General features: G+C 50.2%; 1 protein-coding gene and 1 long non-coding RNA gene across 4 annotated transcripts in view; one reads left to right on the top strand and one right to left on the bottom strand.

The window, feature by feature from the left end:
* LOC135280816 (mucosa-associated lymphoid tissue lymphoma translocation protein 1 homolog) overlaps positions 1 to 24,814 on the top strand; it is a 33,852-nt gene that overhangs the window by 5,709 nt on the left and 3,329 nt on the right. For 2 of the 3 annotated variants that reach the window (XM_064389106.1, XM_064389108.1), the window contains 6 exons: positions 3,117 to 3,294; positions 5,975 to 6,049; positions 6,625 to 6,752; positions 7,090 to 7,221; positions 7,333 to 7,484; positions 11,158 to 11,283. In XM_064389106.1, coding sequence (XP_064245176.1) covers positions 3,117 to 3,294; positions 5,975 to 6,049; positions 6,625 to 6,752; positions 7,090 to 7,221; positions 7,333 to 7,484; positions 11,158 to 11,283 — 791 coding nt within the window. Of the gene's footprint in view, positions 1 to 3,116; positions 3,295 to 5,974; positions 6,050 to 6,624; positions 6,753 to 7,089; positions 7,222 to 7,332; positions 7,485 to 11,157; positions 11,284 to 13,249; positions 15,367 to 24,814 lie in introns of those variants that run through there. The other variant, XM_064389107.1, reaches the window with a different exon arrangement.
* On the bottom strand, positions 16,677 to 17,371 carry LOC135280819 (uncharacterized). The gene is made up of 2 exons (XR_010347641.1): positions 17,255 to 17,371; positions 16,677 to 16,718 (listed from the first exon to the last, which is right to left on the bottom strand). It is a non-coding gene; the product is annotated as an uncharacterized LOC135280819 (long non-coding RNA).

Here is a 24,814-nt window from a genome sequence, read left to right as displayed (position 1 = left end):
CCTTTTGCAGAAGAGCATTTCCAGCTGCAGGTGGCTTTGAGGTTGGGCTTTGTGCTGAATTGTGCACTGTGCTCAGTTAGGAAGCGTTCCTCAACCACAAACCCAACCAGCAGATCTTGTGGATCTTAAAGCAGGTGTTCAGATTTGGTGGTGAAAGTAGCATCTGAGATTGTCACAGCATGGCAGATAACCCTGAAAACACCTTGCAGGTGGTTTTTTTTTTTTGCTTCCAAACCTCAGTGTGAGGCTTACATGCCAGCTGAGTGGCACCCAGACAGTGAAATCAGAGTGGGCTGATTCCAGGCTGGCATTCAGCATGAGGTTTGGAGGTTGTGCAGTGGAGGGGACCTGGCCACGAGGTAAATGCTGCACAACCACCTTGTTCTGGGAAGCACTGACTCATGTGGGGAGCTGAGCTGGTGGAAGGGCCAGGTGCAGTCCTGGCACTCTGAGCACATCACCTGTGACAGAATATTCCCACGGCTTCACTTGCAGCTTCCTTTCCTTGTTGCTCTCTGAAATCTCCTTGTATCCCAGGCTTTACCTCTCCCAGGTCAGTCATCCCAGCTGCCATTCTTACCCTCTATCCATGGCACGTGAGGACCAAAAGGCATTTTATCCATGGCCCTTCCTAAGCGCTGGAGAGAAAAAAAGGCTTGGAAACAGCAAACCTTTCATATTGTCATGCCTTATTTAAACTTTTAGAGCTTCTCTGCATTCGTGGCCGCTGGTCCTTCCTGGCAAAATTGATTTTGTGTGCTGAGTTGTGTGTTTGTGAGGCAATGCCTGCTTAAGTTGAGGTTTTCTTAACAGCTCTCCAGGCTGAGTAGTGTGCTGTTTGAAGGCAATGAACCCCAGTGTGGGCTGGATCCAGCAGTGATTGGGTTCAGGATTCTTGCCACATTTGCTGGAATCCTAACTGAATGGTGGGACATTCAGGCTGCCTGCTGAGTGCCCCAGTTGTGGTGGGAGAGCAGCTCCAGGAGCAGCTCAGGCAGCCTGGTGGAGACCCCAGAGGTGCCTGTGACAGCCAGTCCTGTACACTGTGCATGTTGGACATGCTCCTGTGGCATCCCAGTGTTCTTGCTTGAGGAACCTGGAGGTGCCACCCCCTGTGTGGCAACCAGCAGAGCTGAAGTCAGGAGAGCAGATACAGAGGGAGGAGAGGGCTGGCTGGTGAACATGAACCTCCACGGGTTGGTGCTCATTGCCCCTTGTTGTATGGTCTGTGCTGACGAGGACAGTTGGGGTTTTTGGTGTCCCTCCAGAGACTTTCCAGACTTCCCACATCTCCAGACCATCCCAGCACAGCTCCCCTGGAAAGTGTTCAAAAAACAAGTGGCTGTGGCAGTGCATGATATGGTTTGGTGGGCATGGTGTGGTTCAGTCCAAGGTTGGACTTGATCATCTTGGAGGTCTTTTCCAGCCCTGGTGATCCTATGATCCAAAGGTTTGTCCAACTCATTGTATGGAGGTGGTGGATTATTGGGCTGCTTTTCCTCCAGATCTCATCTCAAAAAAGCTTCACAGGATTTTTGAAAGCCCCTGAAACATCCTCTAAGTGATCTAATTATTGCACCCTCAGGCAAGTGAGGAATCCCCGTGGATGTTATTTTAAGCATCCTAAAAAGTCCCAAATAAAAAAAAAATTATGTTGGAAATGCAACGCAAGCAGAAAATTGTGAGTGGAATACTAGAAATATGGAGCCACGCCTTTATTCAGCCTCATGCTGACATTTCCTGCATTATAAGCAGTGCTTGGAGCTTCCCCTTTTTAATTTGGTACTCAGAAGTTTTTTCTGTGATGAGCAGTTCTGACTCATACAATGTGGGAAGAACTCAGAATGAAACATCCCTTTCCTTCTCTGGGCAAATTGTTGACTTTCCTGTTCAGAAGGAAAGAATCAGTCTAGGAGAGGTTGGAGAAGTTGCTCAGGTGATGTGAAACTCACCTTTTTTGATTTGAACACAAGCCTTTGTGGTTTATATAGCATGGGGAGCACTTGGTGGTACATTCAGGTACTGAGCAAGACCTCAAAAGTTAGAAGATTTAAGGAGTGAATCATTCATTGTGGGCTTTCCTGTTACATTTCATTTTTTCCAAGCCTCAGTGATGGTGCCTGGTAACAGATGTCATCACTTCCCTTGCATGGACAGCAGAAGGATGAAAGCCACCAGTGCTCAGTGGCTCAAGGGGCCCAACCTGCATCTAATTTTTCTAGAAGGCTTCCTGTTTTATACTCTTTTCTAGTCTCAGGGGAGGGTTCTGTGGCTTTGATTTGCAAGCTACGAAAGTTTAAAGCTTCTGCAAATCAGAGCCTGCTGTCTCTGGCTGCTGGTCCACCAGAAGAGGAACCCAAATCTCATGGGCACCTGTGAAAATGGCCATTTGAGAAACTTTCCATTGTCCCCTGAGAATAGAAACCAAAGGTGACTCGAGGTCTTTTTGACTATGAGATCATGTTTTCCATTCTCCACGCAGTGAGATCATGCTTTCAGCCCTTCAGCTCCTGCCCCTGTTACTGCATCCCTGCAGAATCACACCAAAGTGAGCACAGAGCCAAGTGCAGGGGCAGGAGCAGAGGAAGGAAAATAGAGGAGAGGTTACTCACTGAAGTGTGGGCTTTGGCAGTGAATCTGAGTGGAGAATTTCTCCTGCTGTTGCCTCTTAGCTGCTTTTTCCCACTTCTGACCTCTCACTCTTCACTGTCCCCCAGCTGTAGTGACACAACTCTCTGTGTCACCTCATAGAGCTATTTTTAACCCATTTCAATTCCCCAGGTTTCACCAACCAGCATCCCCAGACAGTGGCATTGGTCCTGGGTGTTGCAGCACAGAGGGTTTGGAAGTGTGTAAACCCAGGGCCTTCAGGAGACAGACAGTGCAGGAATCCACAAGCACAGGAGAGCCTCTTGGGGCTGCTTCCAACACTAATGAAGGGAATAAATTGGGGAAAAGTTGAAATTGTGAGATCAACGTTCACCACTTCCATAGGTGCTACTAGTCTAGGTCTGCCCTGCACCTTTCAGGACAGGGGGTGGGACGTGGCCACGGGGAGCTGGTTACAGACCTGCAGGTTGGAATCCTGATTCATCCTCTCCTCTCCCTGTTCCCAGCTATATTCTACTATGCTGGGCATGGCTACGAACATCTGGGGAGAAACTACATGGTCCCTGTGGATGCTCCACAGCCCTATGCCCCTGAGAACTGCATCAGCGTGCAGAGGATCCTCCAGAAGATGCAGCAGCAGCAGACAGCCCTGAACATCATCCTGCTGGACACCTGCAGGAAGTGGTAGGGGCCTCTTTCTCCTTCCTCACCTGGGCATTCTGAGGGCTGGGGAGGGGAGCCATGCTCAGCTGTGGGTTTTGACAGCCCCCGTGGTGCTGCTGAGCCCCTGCCAGAGGTTATTGATCTATGCCATAAAAGCAACCACGCTGTCAGGTCCTGCAGGGTGTCCTGGGGATGGGTCAGTCATGTCTTAGTGCAGCCCTTGTCTGAGTTCTGCTGGAGAGAAGGAGCTGGAAACCCTCCCGTGGTTTTTTGAGGTGAAGAAGCCTGGCAAATACAGGCAGGTTGCCTCAAGCCTATGGAGGTATGGCTCTGCCTGGCATAAATTGTGGGCTGAAACTCAGCACAGGGTTTGTCTTTTGTGATTCAAGCCTGACCCACCTGACCTGATCTTGCTGACTGTGTGCTTTCCTGGTCCATATTTCCCACATGCTCATGCTGGGAGTGTTCAGTTCACCTCTCTTCTCCTGGCTCCATTTTTGTTAACATCTGTGAGAAGAGTACAATATGACAGGAAAATATTTTAAGCCCTGCTACTTCTTTTTTGCTGGGCTTAAATCCTTCTGAAGTGGTTGTGTTGTGAAGCTGCTGCTGCTGAGGTCAGGGATCAGCATTTTCCCACTTTCTGTGGAAAACCCATCATCCTCCCTTGGCCTGCAGACTTCTATCCTGCTGCAGGAAATTACTACTTGTCCAATTTCAGCAGAGGTGGGTGGACTGTTGCAGTAGAAGCTGTCATTAGTTCATTTGTTTCAGGCTCCTGAGGCAGATTTACAGGTCAGAGAGCACCTGGAGAGCAAATGTAGGAATATCTCTCTCTCTCTGCTGTGGTTCCTGTGCTAAGAATTGGAAAGACAACAGAGCTTTTGTTACCCTGAGAGAGCTGCCAGCCCCTGGAGGGATGATAAATTTTGGATGCCTTTTAGCTGCAGTGATGGGGCTGCTTGCTTTGAATAGCCTAAAGCTGGCTGTGCTGGGATTTGTCCCACAGCTCTGGAGCTTGGTGTCCCTTGGTGCTGCCTGAACTCCCCAGAGAGGAGCATCCCCTTTCTCCCTTCCTGCTGGTAGCAGAGTGTTGCTTCCCTGGTGCACCTGGCTGCCCTCCCCAGCATGATCAGAGGCAGGGGATGGCTGCAGCAAAGCAGGAACACCTGGATCTCGTGGATTCTCTGCTGGAGCTGGGCTGGTGCAGCTCTGGGCTGCTGGTGTGCCATCTGTGAGATGGGGAGGCAGTGTGGGCCTCACCAGTGCAAGTGTCAACAATCTGTGAAACAGCTTTTGAGATGCTCTCTGTCTCCCTTTGAGCTGCTGTGTCCTTCCCTGGCATTGCCATTGGTTCCTTTGCCCAGTGGAGTCTCAGTGGTGCTCGGAGGATGCAGTGTGAGATCTGCTGTTATATTTAGGCAAACTTGTGCAGCTGGTTTTCTCCCTCCTTCCCTGAAGTTCACACCTCCCCTTTGCCACAGCAAGCACAGCACTTCATGCAGTGGGTGTTATCCCTGATCTTGGGGCAGGAGCTCTCTCCTGAGCTCATTTTTTCTCTGGAAGTCACCATTTCAGCTCAGGAAAGCATCTGGATTTCATAGCTGTGTGTGTTTACACCGCTGTGCAAAACAAGGCTCCCAGGGCCTCCTTTCCCAACACCCTCCTGGTCAGACTCATGCATGAAGCTGTGTCTGTGCTGAGAGGGAGCTCACCCCATGTGTTGGCATCAGAAACGCCAGGGTGGTGAGAAACACATCTCCCTGTGCCAAGTGGGAGCAGATGCTCAGCCTTAGCAGGGAGGAATCAGAGCACAGAGCCTGTGTGTAGCCTCATACATTTATATACTGATTTTGGGTGGATGTGATTGCCTTTTCCAGGAATTCCCTGATTTATCCTAGGATCTGGAACCAAAGATTTCTGCTTTACATTAAGAGCAATTGAAGAGCAGATAAATCTCAATATTCAGATTTAGAAATATGTCTCCTTTCTCACGTTTTCTCTTCTGATCATCTTTAGGACAATTTACACAAGCCAGTTGAATTCTGCCATTGAACATCTCCAGACTGTGCCACCAGCAGTAGGTCACACTGGCTGCTGGCAGTACCCCTGTCCTTTCTGCTGTCCTTAGTGTGCCAGCTCCAGCCCCAGGAAACTGTGCTGGAATTGAATTACATGGACTAACACAGCCTCTGTCACTGTGTGACTGGGCACAGCTCCGAGTCACTGGTGTGAACTGGAGGCAGTCTGTCCCCACACTGTCAGTCTGGCTGCAGGCAGATGGGCAAGGTTTAGCCATTCAATGCAACCAAGATATCTGTTTTGTTGGAAGTCAGATGCTGTCACCATGGATCTACCCAATTCTGGGAATAATAGGGGCTGTGCTCATTCAGCTGTGTCTAGACCAAAGTGCCAGGAACAGTTCTGGGCTTTGAGACTTGTGTGTGTGTCCTGACCCCATCTCTCAGGGAGATCTGGGGGTGTATCACCCATAGCCTGTTTGGTTCCCTAAGGCAAAGGTGTGGGCATGGTCTGGAAGGGCCCTGTGGGGTGTTCCAGACTCCCAGCAAAGACAGTTGAGCTGCCACCCCTGAGAGATGGACGTGAGGAATGTGTGGGATTTGTCCCCTGACACATGTCCTTGACATTTGATGCTGACAGGTGTCCTCAGCACTGACTTGTGCCTTTGCCTCCTGTCCAGGTACAACCCAGGACGTGCCTTGTCCCAGGTGCAGCCCCTGGAGCCCTGGGGAAACACTGTCTATGGCTATTCCACGTGAGTGACTTCATTCCCACAGCCTCCCACAGCACCAGACTCTGGCACAGCCCTGTCTCCTCTCATCCTGTCATGCACAGAGGCTGGAGAGGCTTTCACCTTCCCTCTGGTCTCACCCTCCATCTGCTAGGTGTGCTCTTCAGGCACTTCTGTCCTTCCTGCTGCCAGCAGCCTGTGCTTCAGTTGAAAGTTGTGTGTGAAGGTGACACCAGCTCCTGTCACCTGATCTTCAGCCTGGTTCCCCAGGTGGATGTGCCATGAGCAGCTCACCCAAAGCCTCCTGAGATGCTGGGCATTATTTACTGGTCCAGTGACAGTTCCACTGGCTTTTCATCTTTGTCACCTGCCCGGGCTGGCAAAGGAGACTGTGCTGTCCTGTCCCATTCCCTTCCACTGCTTTTTCCTGTCCTGTGGCCTGCCCATCCTCTCTGGGGCACAACCAAAGCACTTTTTGAGCAGCTCACTCTGACCCAGCCAATAGAGTCTGGATGGACTTGGCCACCCCAGACTGACCTTGGACTTCCTGCCCAAGGCAGAACTGCAGGGACTCTGAAGAAATACCCTTACTCTTGCAGGAGTGAAGATGCAGAAGCCTATGAATTGCAGGATGGGGAGTTCAGCTCTGGGATCTTCATGAAATACCTGAAGAAACATATTCTGCAAGAGAAGAAGGTTACACACATGCTGGAGGATGTGTTAGAAGGTAAGAGAAGCTCGAAAACACTTGTTTCGGTGGCAGGGGTGAGAAGAGAGACAGCAGTGGCTCCACATTGCCCCATCGCATCCCATCGCATCCCATCCCATCCCATCCCATCCCATCCCATCCCATCCCATCCCATCCCATCCCATCCCATCCCATCCCATCCCATCCCATCCCATCCTGCCCTCTGTTCCTCCCTAAGCTCCAAACCACAGGCTGTTCCCCAGGGGAGCTTTCAGTGGCCTCCGAGCAGCATGGAGACATTCATGCAGGGCCTGAAAGGCAGGGAGATCAGTAAGGAGCCTGGAGTGATCCTTGTGCTTCCCACTCTTTCCCGCAGACATTGGCCGTGATCCCCTGGTCACTGGGAAGCAGGTGATGGAGATCAGGCACACTCTGAAGGAAGCCCGGTCCCTGACGGACCCCATCTGTCCCTCGGGAGCGGCCGCTGAGCACTGGGGACACAGCCAAGGTGAGCCACGCAGGCAGCTGGGGGTGCCTGTGGCTCTCAGGGACGCTGCTGTGCAGGGAGGTGTTGACAGAAGCCTCAGAGGAGCTGATGGTGCGGGGGTTTCCCTTGCAGAGCTGCCGAGCAGAACGGTGACGTTCCCGTGCGGGGCGCGGGTGGAGCTGCGCTTCCTGCGCCTCTTCTCCAACCTGATGTTCGTGTGTGCCAAGCCACAGCCACCCCTGGCCCACGTCACTGAGCCCCAGCTCCTGCTCCGCCAGCTCGCTGTGAGTGCTCTGCCTGTCCCCTTGCTGGGCTGCTTTCCCCGGGGCTGAGGTGGGGAGGGTGGTTGGGCTGAGTCCTGAGGAGTGGCTGGTCCCAGGTGAGAAAGGATCCCCTCCTCTGCGTGCACCTCTTTGAGGCTCCTTCCACATCTCAGTGGATTCCCTGCCTTGCTCCTCATGCATCACAAAAAAAAGATTTGGCAGCAGTTGGATGCCTTTAACCAGTTATCCCTCAGATTGATTTCTGGCCTGCCTGATTAAATTATTGCGTTTAATCTGATTGAGGCCAAGAGCTATTCTGTTTTCTGTGTTAGAAAGTAGGTCTGGCTTTTTGACTTCTTTAGCCTGCTGTGCTAATATATCTTAATGCAATAATATACTCCTTCCCAGCTGAGCTGCACCAGCTTTCTTGAACCCTTTCTCAAACCTTTCCTCCCAGACCATGTGTGGGCTTTACTGATGGTCTCCATGCCACTTGTACAGATTTAATTTGCTGCTCCTTCCTGTAACTATCTCCCTTGTTTTCTGTAGTCCTCTTGAAGCATAGCTCATTTGTGGTGGATTTTTTGGCCCTTGTTTCTCGTGGAGGGACACTGCTCCTCAGCACACTGGGGTCACTGGTGCAGCGTGGTGTATCCAGGAGGTTTGGAGCCTGATCCTGCCCATTCCTAAGCTGCAGCATCATTTCCCCTTGTGAGCATCATGCATGAAAATCGTGTCTGTGTATGTGAGCATGTGTTTGTGTGCTTTGCCCCACATCAGTGACTGGGGAGAAGGGGGACCCATCTGCCTGCTCCTGCCTCTGGAGCTGTCTCAAGAGGGATCAGGGGGACAACAAGGGACTCCAGTACAGCCAGATCCCTCTTCTTGTCCTCGTGCATGGTGGAGCTGGCTCCCAGTGAGCTCCAGTGCTGTCTGCAGGGGCAGCAGCATGTCCTTCCATGCCTGTCACCTACCCCACCTCAGACATCCCAGCAGCCACCACCCTGCTGTGGGATCCCTGAGATGCCCACGGGGGACACTGGGCTCCCTCTAGTGAGGAAAAGCTGGGAGAGCTGGGACTGTTCATCCTGTGGAAGGACAGGCTCAGGAAGAGCTCATCCAGGTTTGCAAACACCTGCAGGGAGGGTGCAAAGAGGAAGGAGCCAGGTTCTTCCCAGCAGTGCCCAGTGCCAGAACCTGAGTCCATGGGCACACACAGGAAATTCCACTTAAAACTAAGAGAAAACTCTCCTTGGAGGGTGGTTGAGTATGTTTGGGCTTTTTGAAAAATCAGGGCTGTGGGATTGGTTTTTATTTTCACTGATGTGCATATTAAATACACAGATCCCATAACACCAGGTGTCTCTGCAAGGTGCTACAAAGCAGATTTTTGAAGGATTTGGATAACTGAAGGTACAGTTTGAGGCCAAGGCTGTTATTCAGCAGATGCAAGTTCCTGCATGTGAGCAAGAATAAAAAGTATCATCAGCATGGGATGGGCAGTGAGTGGAGAACCAGTTCTGGTCAGAGCCCAAAACAGCTGAGGCCACAAAAACGGGGCACAAAACCATGGCAAGGTTGCAAACTAGAGCTCTGAGATTTGTGTGAGATCCTGAGTGGCTCTCCTGGCTGTTGCTGGAATGCTGGGTCCAGTTTTGGGTCTGTGCCTCATGGAAAAAAAGTGTGCCAACTAAAACACAGACAAAGTAATGAAAGGAAGGAGCAAGGCAATTGTAGTTGAGGCAAGAAAAGCAAAAACGTTGATTTTACCGGGCCTTGAAATTTACAAAAAGTTGTTTCCAACATGGAAGTAAGTCATGGTTTGAATTGTGGGCAGGAAGTTCCACAGTGGAGATGACATTCTCCCTTATCTCTAAGCTAACCCTGCCCCTGCAGTGGGAAGCCATTCTCCTCTTGTCCTGTCACTCCAGACTCTTGTCCAAAGTCCCTCTCCAGTTCTCCTGGAGCCCCTTTAAGCACTGGAAGGGACCCCAGAATCTCCTTGGAGCCTTCTCCTCTCCAGGTGAGCACCCCCAGCTCTCCCAGCCTGGCTCCACCCTCAGAGCATCTCCATGGCCTCCTCTGGACTCTCTCCAGCAGCTCCACGTCCTCCCTGTGCTGGGACCCAGGGCTGGAGCAGCTCTGCAGGTCAGAGCACGTGCTGGAGGATGGAGCTGCTGGACACAGCAGGGCTACACCCTCCTTTGTGCAGCCGTGCTGCCAAAGCCCTGTGTCAGCAGCAGCCTGATCTGCTTCCTGCCTCTTTGCTCTCCACTCACTGGCCTGATCTTCCCCAAGCTCCCTCCAGTTTATCTTTCCTGTAATGAGCTGCCAAGTGTGGAGATGGATTTGGCTTTCTCTTGCACAGAGATAAATGGTGTTTCTTCAGCCTCCAGTGACCTCCTGTTCCACCAGCCTTGCATGCAGGGGTGATCCTGATGCCTGCAGATCCCAGCCAGCATTTGGAATCCAATATTTTTCCTCATACTCTCCTGGCCAGAACCAAATGGCTTTGGCTGCTTGCAGGCAGCAGTTCAGGGAGGGCCAGGAAGAGCTGCCAGGGCTTCTCCAACTTCTACCTCCCTAAGTATCCCAACAGCCTCCTTCACCTGATAGGGATCACACTGGGAGGGTTGCCAGGGCTAGCTGGCAGAGGGAGGCCTTCTGGAAGGGGTGGTAGACTGTGGTCTGTCACCCAGTCTGGAGGGCTCAAGTCCAAGGCAAGAAGGGCTTGGTCACAGCCCCAAGGCTGCCAGAGCTCCAGGAGCACTTGGACAATGCTCTCAGGCACAGGGTGGAATTGTTGGGGTGTCTGTGCAGGGCCAGAAGTTGAACTCGATGAGCATTGTGGGTTTCTTCCAACTCGGGTTATTCCATGATGTGTGGTTTCATAAGGCCTTTATTCCCTTGTCTCTTCCTGGGGTATTGTTAGTGGCTCAGTTGGTACTGAGGAGGATCTCACAGACATGGTGATGTTTTGGTTAAATTTGAGCAACTCAGCAAGAATTGGCTGTTCTGTAGATGGTGGGGGGCTAAATCATCACTCAGCACAACTCAGAGCTGCCAGCTGTGCCTTTGGAAAACTTGCTTCCTCCATGACACTGCTGGCCCTACGGTGGCTGTGACACCAGCTGGTGCTGCTCCCTGCTCTCCTGCAAATCCCCCTGGACCCCCTTTTTCACAGTAAGATGTGCTCAGGTGTAGGCACAGAGTTTGTGGTAATTGGGAATGGGCTGGAGCTGTGAGCAGCACTGGCAGCAGTGAGCCACGGAGTGCCCAGGGGCACTGAGCAACCTCCAAAGGGAGCACAGGGCACACAGGGGCAGGGCATGAGCATGAAGGGGATAAAAGGCTGGGCTAAAGAGCAAGGGTAGGTGATTGCAGCTTCCTGAAGTGCTGTGGGGTTACTCTGTATGGGGTGAAGCTTTCTGGTCATGTATGGTGATACTCTGTGTGTCATGGCTGTCTCACCTGTAACATATGCTGAGACACTCCTGGTCTTCTCATTGCATATAAGTGTGCCAAACCTCTGCATTCCTGTAGCTTTCTGTAGTACTTCCGTTAGGATACACAGCATTTCCACCAGGCAATTGTTAATCAAAGCCCTGAGCACATGTTTGATGGGCAGTTGTGCCTCAATTTTTTGTGCTGATGCTGAATTTTCCTTGCGTTTCCTCTTGTTTTCCTGATGCAGGAGACAGATGATGTGGCCATCCAGAGGGAGAGCTGCCTGGACCATGTGGAGACTCTGCTGGCCTCCGTGTACAAGAGGGAGGAGCTGGACTGTGTCTTCCAGCTCTGTGCTCTGCAGAGAATTCAGGTAGAGAGCAGCCAGGTGCAAATTTCCCCAGTTCTGCACCCTCATGGAACTGGTGTCCCCATCTGCATGGCTGGAGCTGGATCTGCCTCTCTGACCATGTGTCAGTGTCACATCCAGACCAAAGGGGAGCTGGTTTATCTTCATGGCACAAAAGCTGCCCTCTTTTAGAGAATCACAGATTGGTTTAGGTTAGAGGGGGACCTTAAAAATCATCTTGTTCCACCCCTATCCATAGGCAGGGACACCTTCCACTATCCTAGGTTGCTCCAAGCCCTGTTCAACCTGGTCTGGGACACTTTCAGGGATGGAGCAACCACAGATTCTCTGGGCAGCCTGTGCCAGGGCCTCACAGGGAAGAATTCTTTCCCAATATTCCATCTAACCCTGCCCTCTGGCAGTGGGAAGCCATTCCCCCTTGTCCCCAGTCCCTCTCCAGCGCTCCTGGAGCCCCTTCAGGCACTGGAAGGGGCTCTAAGGTCTCATTGGAGCCTTCTCCTCTCCAGGCTGGGCACACCCAGCTCTCCCAGCATGTTTTCACAGGAGAGCACTGTCCTTTCACCTCACCTTTTCCATCTCAGCAAAATCTTTCTGATTTACAATCAGGCTGCAGAACCCAGCTGTGGATGCTCTTTGCTTTTGTGTATCAAAGCTGACCCACAGCAGCCTCTGCTGAGAGCAGAGGGGCATCACTGGTCATGGATTGTTCTATTTTTCTCTGCTGCCTGGCCAGGAGGCTGCTCCCTGCCCCATCAGCCACGGGGAGGTCAGAGCTGCCCAGTTATTTCAGGTGGAGGAATGTCTCACTGGGCTGTGTGCTTGCCTGAGAGATGAGTTCATGGGCTGGCCAGGATCTCCAGTCATCAGAGTAACACTGCCAAGCCTGATCCAAGCTGTGCCTCTTTGGCTCACTTCAAGACACCCTCAAACTATTTAAAGACCATGAGAGAAGCAGAATTGCTTCCCCCCTGGCTTGTCTCACCTCACACAGCAGTATGTACCTTGTTTATTCTTGGATTTTCCTTCCTCCCCTAACACACAGCCAGTGGATCTTACACCAAGTGCTGCTCTCAGGCTGCTGCCTGGATCTGCCTGCAGCCAGTTCTGCTTGCTCTGTACATGATGTGCTCCAGCATATGGCAGTGCTTTCAGTCCTTGCTTGTTCCTGGAGCTCTTTTCTGAACCTTTCCCTGTTTTTCTGCTTTGGTTTTAAGTGCAGACAGGAGACCTGGACCAGGTATTGCCTGCCAGAATTTTCTTGTTCCATTATACCTCTCCCTGCTCTTTACAGGTGTTTCAGGCACAGTGCTGTACTGGGGGTCTGTTTTCAGGGGTTTGACTGCCACAAATGTGGTTATTCTCTTATTTCTTCTTTAAAATTTTAATAAAATTTTAAATAGTGCTAGGCTGTGAGTAGGTCCCTGTAGAGCACTGCTGGTTAAAACTGTTGGCTTTTACAGTGTGAGGTGTGTTTTAGTTCATAGAATCCCAGAATGATTTGGGCTGGAAGTGACCTTAAACCTCATCAAGTAGGGATGCCTTCCACTAGATCAGGGTGCTCCAGCCCCATCCAGCCTGGCCTTGAACACTGTGAGTGGTTCATGCTTTCTTCTCCCATGTGCATGGTTTTGGCCATGGTGCAGCTGCTCCTGCTCCCCCGTGCCCCCACCCCAGAGGTGATGCTGGCACTGGCACTTCCCTGGTGGAGCTGATGGGATCCCACATGGCCTGATTTCAGGAGAGGTCCTGAAAGCCAAAATCCGTGGCTGAGGCCTGCAGGCACAGTGAGTTATATGAGTAAGTACAGCCCATTTTCTCTGGCAGCAGTGTTGCTCCATCGTGCCACAGCATGGGGCTGTGAGCCTGCACAGCAGCCAGCCAAGGCTCCTCCCTGGCAGCAGTACCAGGAGAGCTCTGCTTCCAATCTAACCCCCCCATTCACTGGGTGTTCTTTGTTCTCCCCTTCCAGACAGATGTGGTCCTGCAGCTGGATCTGCATTACACCCAGCCAAGCACAAACCAGAGGACTTGTGAGAGCCTGCAGACGACCCTGCAGAAATCCCTGCTGAGGCAGCTGTTCAGCCAGGGGAAGGGCTCGCAGCCAGCCCCTGCCCACACAGGCAGCGTGTGCCCACAGCGTGCCCCGGGGCTGAGCACTGAGCCCAAGGGCCAGGGCTCCCTGAGCACAGGCCACAGCCTGCCCAGCAGCGAGCCCGAGGAGAACGATGAGAGCGAGCTGGGCCAGCTCTGCTCGGCGCTGCCCCGGGCGGGCCCGGGCCGGGACAGGCCCTGAGCCTCGCCCGCGGAGCTGCTCTCAATCCAGGCCTCAGCTGGAGTGCTAAATCTGTCAGGATCCACCAGCTGCTTCCCAGCCTTGGCACAGCCCTGCCTGAATGAGGCCAAGGCTGCTTTTTTGGAAAGGTTTCTCCTGTCTGTGCGCTGTGGCGTGCAGGGCCTCAGTTCCCACTGGGAATGTTCCCTGTCCCGTGGGAGCGTTGGGATCAGCAAGGAGTCATTGTGGTGTCTGGCAGGGGACACGGCCACCCTCCAGTCATAACACTGCCAGGAAGAAATGGTGTTGCTGCAAGGCAAGGGCTCAGGCTGATGTTTTCTGCCTGGAAACAAAAGTTGCTGCATTGAGAAGCCCACGAACACTACAGACCCCTCTGGCTCCAATCCCAGCCGTGACTGCTGGATCTCCCCAGCCCGTGCAAGGGACACAGAGCTGCACTGAGGGAGCAGGTGAAACATGTGGGCTCTCCACGGGGTCCCAGTGTGGTTTCCTTGCCATGCCTGTGTCAAAGCAGGTGTTAAATTATGCTTTTATGTATTTCTGAAGCATGTATTTATAACGGGGGTGGGGAGGAGGCAGTAGCTTGCCAGGAAAAGGAGGGTCAGATGTTCCATCCAGTGTGTGTTTACATTGGAGGCTGGTGTTGCACTGGGCCAGGAATAGTGTCCAGGCAGGTGCACTGACACCTGCCCCTTCCAGCGTGGTACAGGGGCATTGGAGGGGGTTCAGCCCTCTGCAGTCCCCAGTTCTTCTCAGGTGCAGATATCCTACAGGAGTGAGAAAGGATAACTTCAAAAACATTATTATTAGTGCAGATTGCTCTGTCTGTGTGCCTGTCTGTGCTGTGGGCAGCCTGAAGCACTAGATGGAGAACCAGCTGTCCAGGGAGAGCCACAGGTGAGCAGAGCCCAAAGGACAGCCTGGGTGGGCACAGACCCCTCCCTGATTGCTTCCCTGATAAATGTTTGATTGCTCAGTAGCAGCCAGTGACCCTAGGGAAGTGTGGGGTCTCCATCCTTGGAGGAAAGTTCACTTTGGGCTGCAGAAGGTGCCAGTGACCTGATCCAAGCCGGCTGAGGGCTGGACAAGAGACCACTGGAGATCCCTTCTGTCCTGGGGAAGAAAGAGGTTGGAGGGCAGAACTTCTTGAGAGGTCAAGGGCAGTGGGGTGGGGAGAATGCCTGAGCTCTGTGTAGCTTTAAAAAAGGGTCGGAGGCAGAACTTTGTTTTGCTCTCCTTCAGCAGTGAAGATACATCCCTGTCTGTGGTGCCAGTTGCAGCATAGAAAAATCTGAAATGTTGCTTCCAGATAAACCATTCTGGAAGCTGGAAACCTGTCCAAAGAGAACAGAGGAGGTTTTTATTCTTCTCACAGTGAGTAGAGCCAAGGGAAAGAAGAGGGGCCCCAGCTGGCTGTGGACTAGAAAGTCTCCTAGAAAAAAGAAATCTAAAGCTCAAAAAAATAAAAAATTCAGAGGATGTAGTTTAAATAACATGGGCTGATAGAGAAGCTAAACCAGAAAATAATAAATTTCAGGATGAGCCAAAGATCAGCTCAACAGCAGCAACCACTGAGGACAGGTCAGCAGGCATTTGGGAGGAGCTGGGGCTCTCTTGCCTCTGAGGATTATTCACACCCTCCTGTGCTGTTGAGGCACTGAGGCACAGCTTGTTCCTGGCTCACGTTATCATGCCAGGTGTCATCCAACGTGAATGTTTATCTCATTCGAAGCAAGGCTGTTTATTTTTTTCTGAATAAAACACTATTGGTGTTTTTAATGCACAAAGCTTCACATGGCTCTGAGTTAACTCTGTTTATTTTCCCCCTAATTGCCAGGATGTAACTTAATATTGATCTGCTGGGGTTTCATGCTTCCAGCCTGAGCTTCTAGGCTCTTCTGGGTGAGCATTGTTTCTTTTTTTAGGTAACTAAAAATACTGAAGTTTGGATTTAGAAGGCAGATCAAGTGACTAGATAGGAAGAAGTGATGTCAGGTGAAAAGTGTAGATAAGAAACCAGTCCTCATTCGCTGTGATTTGTTCATCTGCTTTGTAAGTGTGGCTCTTGGGTGGTCTCCTGCCTTGGTGCCACCCACAGCCCTTGTCCCTGTCATCAGTTCTGCTCCTCCAAGGACACCCTGCAGCCAGGCCCAGGGGAACCACCACATTCCCATGGTGGTTCATCATGGTTTGTCATGTCTGGAACAAAGGTGGACTTTGTGTCCTGGGCCTCAGCTGGAGTCATTGCAGGGGGGGATGGAGCTATGGATCCTTCATCCCCACCTTCACATGTGAAATCCAAACTCCCTCACAATGGTAAATCTGTTTAGTGCCAGTAAATTTTCCTGGAAATCTGTGTTTCCATCTCCCAGCATCCAGGACAAACAAGGCATCTCAAGACTACCACGTGTCCTTCTGATCTGCACCTTGGGCTCCAGGGCCAGCTGGAAGGGTGGGAAGGGAGGAGGGCTCAGGCAGCAGCAAACAAAGCAGGATCAAGACATCAGCTCCAGTTTTCCTCCCCTTTCTGCCTCTTTACCTTCCATAGCCACTGCCCTCAACTTCCTCTGTTTCTGGGCCAGTCTGTGCCCAGGGGCTACAAACAGAACCATTTTTGTAGGTAATACAGGTGCTTTCCTTCCCCCAAGTCTTAAAAAAGCACCAAGTGAACTGAAGCTTTAAAACAATGTATGATGAAAATAGCAGCACCTAAATATTCAATAATTTTATTTTTAGAGAGATGCCCTTCTTTTCTGCTCTGCTAATGCAGATGTGTTGAAGGGAAGGACCTTGGACAACAGCCTGATATGATGTTCTGCTACAGAATTCATTTGGGATGCAGTTTTCTGCTTATTTGCTGAGGTTTGGCAGTTCCTGACAAAACAAGGCAAGTGTACCCAAAAGGATTGAGAAAACAAGGCAGTGAAAATCAGAGAAATCAGGGAATCTTGGACATTTCAGTCTGTTACTGGAAAATCCTGGGCCCAGGTGCAGTCAAGAGCTGTGTTACACGTGCATGGCAGATCCACCCCAGCCTGGCTCCCTTCTGCTGGCAGCAGATTCCTGAAGGTTTCTTTTCAGTTGGCATTTTTGTCATCAAAGGAAGGAAAAAGGTGGATTTGTCTCCTATCAGCCACACTCCAGCCTCAACCAAAGAAAGAAACACAAGACAGGTCCTTCATTTCAGGAGGCATTTCTTGGGGGGAAAAATCAGTACGGGGCAATGTTGAGTAATTTCATTTACCAGCTCACTTAACTCTTTCCATCTTTTTGGAACAAATCCTTCTTCCTCAGAGTAAATCTGAATTTACTCTTCAGAAGCTGGTAGGTTCTGCAATAAGAGGTTTTCCATGATGTACAGAACCTGCCAGATCATTTCCTACCCCACATTAGGGGCAGAGTGCTGTTGATGGAATGTGCTTGCAGTGTATTAAAATGTGTAGAGGGACATGCAGGGAAATCCAAGATTCAACAACATGATTTTGGTCTTCTTTCCCTAGTTTTTGGAAGTAGCTTCTCATACAGGCAGGAGAGATCCTGAAGGCATTCAGGAGCCATTCACTCCCAGGAAGGAAGGAGTTTCCCAAAGGACAGGTTGTGTTCTCTAGAAGTTAATGCTGCCTTTCATGTGGACAGGAGTGAAGAGGATGATCTTGTGAACTGATGGGATGTGGGAATCACCTGTTTTCTGAAATGCTGAGGGTTGCTTTCATTAGCTGAGGATCACTTCTGGAGCACCAGGTACTGGGAATCAGCTTCCTCTGAGCACAGCAGGACCATGCACAAGGCAAAAATGGGAGAGACAGGCTCAGCTCTAGTGAGGAGGGAACCTTTAAACCCAGGTGCTGCTCTCGCAGCCAGTGTGTCACAGACAGCCTTTATCCATCATGTTTTGCACATGGAGACACCCACAGCTCTGCTCTCCTCCCCCAGTGCTGGCAACTGTCCTGCTTCCAACAGAAATTTGGATTATGTCCCTCCCAACCAACGCTTTGGTTGTGCCACAGAATATGCCCAGAAGAATACAGGTGGTCTGAGGGATTCTGAGCACCAAACTGGGAGTTTCAAGACTGTTTCAGTGAAATGTCCCTGCTCCCCATCCAAAAAGCAAACAAGAACCTTGGTTCAGCTTAGCTGGATTCAAAACTTATAGAACAAAACTCGTGGCAGGGCAAGAAAATAAGGAAAAAGTGGTAAAAGAGTTTATTTGAAAATGTCAGATTGTTCAGATTCAGTTCTTTCAGGCCTCCCTATCAGGTGGATGGTTCAGGAATGAAACCAGGAGCACAGTTTGAAACAAAAGGGGTGAGTAAGTGAAGCCATCCACTGTCAAGGTGATAAACCTGAGATGACTCATGAGGAGATTCACACTGCTGACCTTCATTCAGGCAGCTCTGCAGAGACTGGGCACCTCCTGGGGAAGCAGGAGCAGGTCTGGTGTCACTGTGAAGCTTGCAGACCACGATTTTCTTATTAATGGTGAGAAATTATTGATAGCACAGACTTTTCATGCCTTCCCAGAGTTCTGTCCTCTATCACAGATTATTTCAGTTACTGTTTTGCAATTGTTACTAATCTCTTGAAATTAGGTCTGTAACATCATGTGGCACTGAAGAGAAAAACACATCAAAAAAAGGAGGCTCCTTGAAGCACTTGAAATTGCTTCTTATCTTCACAGTTTGGATAACCTTTCACATAACAAGCAACAATTTCAAATATATTGGTCATATCACCCCCTCAAAGGGATAGAAGACACACTTTGAAATTACAGACCAGACTTCATGTGCAGGAGAAGAGCTGACGTGGTGTCACACAGTGAGGAAGAACTAATGTCTCTTTGATAAATCTGTCTTCACTGAGTTGGATTTTCTTGCCACGGTGTCAGGAATAGTTGACGAGACAGACGTGTTATTAAGTGGTAAAAATAAACAGATGGAAGAGAAAAGTGAGAGATTTCAGCTCTGACTTTCCAGAATGTTGCAGCAAAGAATAACCTCCTCATTTCCATTCCCTACCAGAGATGAAAAATAGGCAATACTTACTCAAGGACTGCATGGCTGGAGAAATGGGGTCCCATGTCCCCAGCTGCCCCATGTGAGATGGGCAGTTTGGGGTCCCAGAGAGGGGTGCTGGTCCTGACCTGCTGCTCCTCCAGCTTCAAAGTCACCATTATGGAGAGCATTGGTGCCTGACCACATCAGCACTGCCTGCCTTGGGTCCTGCTGGGAACTGGAACCTGTTTTTGAGACCAAACCCCTGCACTTTCCCTCTTCTCTCACTCCTTCCCTCCATGGAGGATGCAGCAGTTTGGTCAAGGCTGTGTTCCTGAGAAGGGAAAGCACAGAGGACAGGCAGGCTGGAGATGCAGGCACTGCAAGAGAGCCTCACTCCAAGGCAGACATGGAGGGGCTGGAGTGTGTCCAGAGCTGGGAAAGGGTCTGGAGCTGCTGGGGGGCTCAGCCCAGAGGAAAGGAGGCTCAGAGGGGAGCTGCTTGTGGACCCCCAGCCAGGAGGGTGCAGCCAGGTGGGGATTGAGCACTGCTCTCATGGAACAAGGGATAGGATGAGAGGAAAATGACTCAAGTTGTAGCAGGGGACCTTTAGATTGGGTTTTGGGGAAAAGTTCTTCACAGAAAAAGTGATCAGGCATTGGTGCAGGTTGCCCAGGGCAGTGGTGGCGTCACCATCCCTGGAAGTGTTCAAAAAAACGTGGATGTGGCACTTGGGGACATGGTTTAGTGGTGAACCTGGCAGCTGGACTCAATGATCTTAGAGGGCTTCTCCAACCTTAATAATTCCATGATCCTATGATTCTATAAAATGTTTCATCCCCTGGAATGTGATGGTAGAGCACCAGCTCCTGCAAATGTGACACTGAAATAGGGTCAGGTGGCAGTGTTGTAAGTGTGGGGGAGCTGACCTTGGCAGCTGGGGCCCTCACCACAGCAGGGCACAACACAAAATCCGCTTTTCTGAAGAGCTGATGGTCAAGGGATGTTGTTCCCAAACCTGGCTCATGCCCAGGCCATTGGGCATTGCTGGAAGAGCAGAGGGTGGCTTCTGCTGTGTCACTGCAGCCACCTCTTGGCCTGCCTGCGTTATTCTTCTGTGTCACTTAATATTAAATTATAAAATATTAAATCAGATAAATACCTCTAACCTTTATGGATGATAAGAAAAGATATTGTTCAGCCTCCTAAAATGCCTTGTATTCACTGGAAAATGCTAATGGGATTATATAAAGGTTATTTCAGCCTCCTTTCAAGTCTGGAGACGTGGCAAAACAATCATGATGCCCTTTGTTTATGCCTTTTTAATGACTGCTTTTACCTTCAGGTACTTGATGCTTCTGCATCTTTTCAGGTGATCCTCTGGGAAGTCCTTGGACTGCTTTTTTGTGGAAACTTCCTGAGGAATGTAAATGTGCCTGTGACTTTAGAGGTTTGGAGGAGAGCTGGGGTGTTGGAGCACTCTGGGAGTCTGGCAAGGGTTTGATGTGCTTGTTTAGATGCCTTTGTGTATTTTGCAGGTCAGGAGCTGCATCCACAGGTCCAACAAGCTCCTGAGCTGTGTGTGCAGCAGTGCTTGCACCCCTGGGGCACTGCTCATGTCCTTCCCTGCCTGTGGGCCTGTGCCAGGCTGCTCAGGGAGGAGCTCAGAGTGTGGCACAGCCCTTTTGCAGCCTCCAGTGCAGAGGGACTTTGCTACACTCTGTGCAGCAGTGAATTTCTGGGTAAGAAACCATTCATGATACAAAGAAATACAGAAATAATGTCCCACTCACTCTGTCCTCTGGGAAGGACCTCCCAAGCCCATGATTTCCTCTCCTTTTTTTGCTGTTACTGGTCTTTTCCCCAGGTTTGGAATTTTTTTTTTTTTTTTTTTTTTTTTTTTTTTTTTTGCTAAACCTTGTGGTCCAAACAGCTCCAATGTTATGCAGGGAGCTTGTGGTGGCCTGATAACCTCCCTGCTTTCCAGAGCAAAGCAGAGCACCAGTGCAGCCCAAGGCAGCCTGTCATCATTTCTAGCAAGGGAAACATCACCAAAGAATTGGTTCTCAGCAGGGAACTCCACCTATGGCTCATCTAACTGGGCCTTGGGCACTTCCAGGGATGGGACAGCCACGACTTTGGGCAACCTGTGCCAGGGCCTCACCACTCTCACAAGGAAAAACCCTTCTGAGCCTAGTTTTATTGTGTTAATAGATGGAGTAATTGGAGAGGAAGAAGAAATTGTTCCTGGAGAGCAGAGGGCAGGTTAGCTGAGCCAGCAGGTTTGCATCTTTCACAGCTGGAAGGAGAAGGTGGCTGTCACTGCCTGTGGAATACAAAAGCATTTGGGCAAGAGCAGAGGCAGAGAAGGTGGTGCATCTCTCATGTCTGGTGGAGATACAAATGGCACATTGCATTACTGAAAATTATAATTCTCTTTTTTGAAGTTATTTTGCAGGTGTCCCTGGAGGGTCATGCCTGGGAGGGCAGAGCAGAGCAGAGCAGCTCCTCTGGGAGAACTGTGTTCTCCTGCCATGGGGCTTTTTCATGCATGTTGGCTGTGCAAATTCAACAGCTGTTGAGTTTCTCACATCCTTTTAAAAACATCTCTCTGGCATCTGTGTTAATGAGGGAAAATCTGCAATTTAATCACTAGCACAGCCTTTCCAGTTTGGGGATAGCCTTTCTCAGTGCACTGCTGGCATAGTGGAGCCCCTGGAGCCCCTCCTGGGCCTGCTGAGTGCTGCAGCCTCCTGGGTGCCCACCTGCACAGACCATCACACTGGCATCACTGCTGGGCTCCCCCTGACACTGCCTGCCCCAGTCTCCCTCTCCTGCAAGCCATGGAGTCACTGTGGTGGCCAAAATGACAAGAAGCAGCAGAATGACCCTCAGCTGTAACCACAGACCAGGCTGCAGCTCCACTGTGGGCGGGGAGAAGCCCCAGCCTGCACTTGAATTTCAGTGAACCACAATCACAGACTGGTTTAGTTGGAAGGGACCTTCATGCTCATCTTGTTCCACCCCTGCCACGGACAGAGGCACTTCCACTATCCCAGGTTGCTCCAAGCTCTGTCCAGCTTGGCCTTGGACACTTCCAGGCTTGGGGCAACCTGTGCCAGGGCCCTAATTCTGGATACACACACTTCTTCAGCTCTTTTGTGCTATAGCCCTTGAATGAAGCATTGGGCTTGTGAAATGGTATTGCCAAAGTTAATTTGCATCAAAAGTGAGATCTCAGCTGGAGGTTTCAGCCTTTGCACTGGCTTGGGCCAGTTCTACCCAGGATGTAATGGAGAACACAAAAAAACATGCTGAAAATTGCAATCAGGCTGCGAGGAAAAATGGAAAGATTTTGGGCAGAAGAGAGGATTTATTGAAAGCATAAGATCAATCCTTCTAAGTGGTCTGCATGCCTGTGTTGTCAGGGCCTGGAGTTCCTTGGGTCATGGATGCCTTTCTGTTGTGGTTTAACACTGGTCAAACACCAGGCACCCACAGAATCATTCACTTATCTTCTCTTGTTACAGAGGGCTGGGCAGATGAGAGGGAAAAAATTTAACAAAGGGCTGATGAGTTGAGATAAAGGCTATGAGAAAAAACACTCTAAGGGCAAAATGGGTTCAAATTTAAAGGTATAAAGTAAATTTATTATTAGCAATCAGAGGAGGATAATGTGAAGTAAAATAAGCTTTTGAAACACCTTTTTTTTTTTCCCCCCAGCCCCTTCCTATTTCCCAGCAACAGCACAGGGAGATGAAGCATGGGAGTTTTGGTCAGTTTGTCACTTGAGATGTTTTGATTGCTCGGGGACAGGAGTCTTGTCCCTGCCTTCCCAAAACTGCTGTGGTGTGGGTCACTCGTCCATGGGGTGCAGTCCCCCAGGGATAGGCTGCTCTAGTTTGTGAGCTCTCTCTATCTCTCTCTGGCAGCAGAAGCCTTCTCTCTTCATTTGGGTTTCCCACTGGATCACAGCCTTCTCTGGCATCCACTCTCTCTGGTGTGAGCGCTTTTCCCATGGGCTGTGAGTGGATCTGTGCATCCCCTTGGACTTCATGCATTACAGGGGGACAGTTTGTTTTAACACAGTCTTTACCACGACCTGCAGAGGATTCTCAGCTCCCACACTCGAAGCTCCTCTTCTCCCTCCTTGTTTCCACTGACCTCAGTGCCACCATGTTGTTTTCCCTCTCATGTTCTCACTTCCTCTTCTTCTCTGATGACAAGAAAAACTGTTGCTTGTAGGTACCATTGCCAACAAATTTCACTAATTTAAAAAAATTCTTGCAGGATTTCACAGCATCAAAAGGTCAATCTGGTCTAGGTTCCACACTGGGGAGTCACTCACCATGTTTTTGCTGCTGGCCATGGGACCCTGAGACAAAGTCCTGTTTAATGCTCATCTATTGCCATGGTTTGGCATTAGCCCAGCTCAACTCCTCCCACAGGACATTCAAAAACACATCACAGCCCTCCAGCAAACTCCAGTGGCTTCCTTCAGGCCACTTCAGTGGTGGGAACAAAAAGACTGTCCCAGACACACGTGGTCTCTGTGCCGTGGGCAGAAGTGCAGAAGCTCTTCCTGAGGTCCTGGTGAGATGCACATCCTTCTTGAGGAATGTGACATGCAGCAGTAGGACCAGAGGAAATGGCCTCAAGTTGCAGCAGGGGAGGTTTAGGTTGGATATCAGGAGGGATTTCTTCACTGGGTATTCTGTGACATGGAAAGGTGCTCCAGGAGAAGATGACATAAGCTACCTCCCAAAGAGGCCAGTTCCTTTATTACCTGTTTCCTTCCTACCTCAACCTACTTACCTACCTGGAGGTGATAATTTTCCTGTATACCTCATTGTAATTTTATTCTCTGGCTTCATCAATGCTTTAACAAGCCCTACTTAGCCCTTTCATAGGAAGAGGTTTTATGATCCACAATGCAGTGAGGCTGCTTATTCATTCCTGGCTCCTCTCCACTATTTTCCCTCACAGGAAATGCTGCTGATTCCCGGCAGGCTGCAGTGAGAGTGCTGAGTGCATTTCTCTGCTACACTGGCATGAGTCAATACGAGTTCAACCTTTGGAAAATTGTTTCTTGAAGGCCAGAGACATTTGTTTCTCCTACAGTTAAACATCTTTTGCTGACACATCAGAGCCACCACAGCCCATTGCTCAGTGTCCTGAGTGACAGCCCAGCTTAGCTGAGGCCCCATGGATGCCTAACAGGATCAAAAAAAAGACATGAAATGCTCTAATGTCTGCAGTTAATGGGGTCAAAGGAGGCCCACAATGGAAAACTTCATTTTCAGATGACTTTTGACTGTGCCATTACAGTGCTTTCTCGGCATCGTCTGTCATGTTTTTAAGGCATAAAAAGAATTTTCTTCTTAACAAATCTTATATTTTTTTTTAATTCCTGAAAAGCCCATTTGTCACACCCCCTTATAGTTTCCTATCTTTTTTCCTTTCTCTCAAAGCTTGGTTTGAACAAAAAGTATTCAGAACCCTGCACTTCTTACAATACCCTGTGCACTGATGGGGCTTGGAGCAACCTGGTCTAGTGGAAAGTGTCCCTGCCCATCACAGCAGGTGGAGCAAAATGAGCTTCAAGGTCCTTCCAACCCAAACCATTCTGGGATTTTATGACTCTCTAACTTTCAGGAAATTGATATTGCATCTAATACTGCTTCTCAGGAGCTGCAGCCCCACAACATGTGGCTGACAGCTGTGACCTCTCCAGGGGAGTAATTCCTGCTGATTAATTCCAGCCAGTCTCCAGAAGGTCTTTCACAGGGGCATGGAACTGTGTCCTGTGTGGTACCAGTTTGGGCTGTCCCACAGGGCAGAGGGTGCAGAACTAAAGGTGAACAGGGGTCAAAGGCAAGGCAGGAATGAGAGGCAACACAGGAGGGAGAGAAGATGCAGGAGGCACAGGAAATGCAGGGGGAAGAGGAGGTGCAGGTGCAATAAGTAGAGGCAGAGGTGGTGCAGGAGGCACAGGACATGTAGGAGGCTGAAGCTGCACTGACTTGTCTACATTTATCCCCCTGCAGTAGGTATGGGGGGCTCTGCCCTCATGTGTGAAACAGTGCAAGACACAAAGTTGTAGCCAAGACATTTGTGTTAACAAAATCAAAACCAAATTGAAAATTTAGCAGATTTTCCACTGTGCTGGTTTTTCCCTGGACTGAGAGCTTGGTGGAAGGATTACCCAGGGAGTGAGAGCAGCAGAGTGCCCTGATTTCCCCAGGGTGGA

This window comes from Passer domesticus, chromosome 14 (genome assembly GCF_036417665.1).
Source record: "Passer domesticus isolate bPasDom1 chromosome 14, bPasDom1.hap1, whole genome shotgun sequence".
In the NCBI taxonomy this organism is placed as follows: Eukaryota; Metazoa; Chordata; class Aves; order Passeriformes; family Passeridae; genus Passer; species Passer domesticus.
The sequence above is the reverse complement of the archived record's forward strand: the minus strand, read 5'-3'. Positions and strand labels throughout refer to the sequence as shown.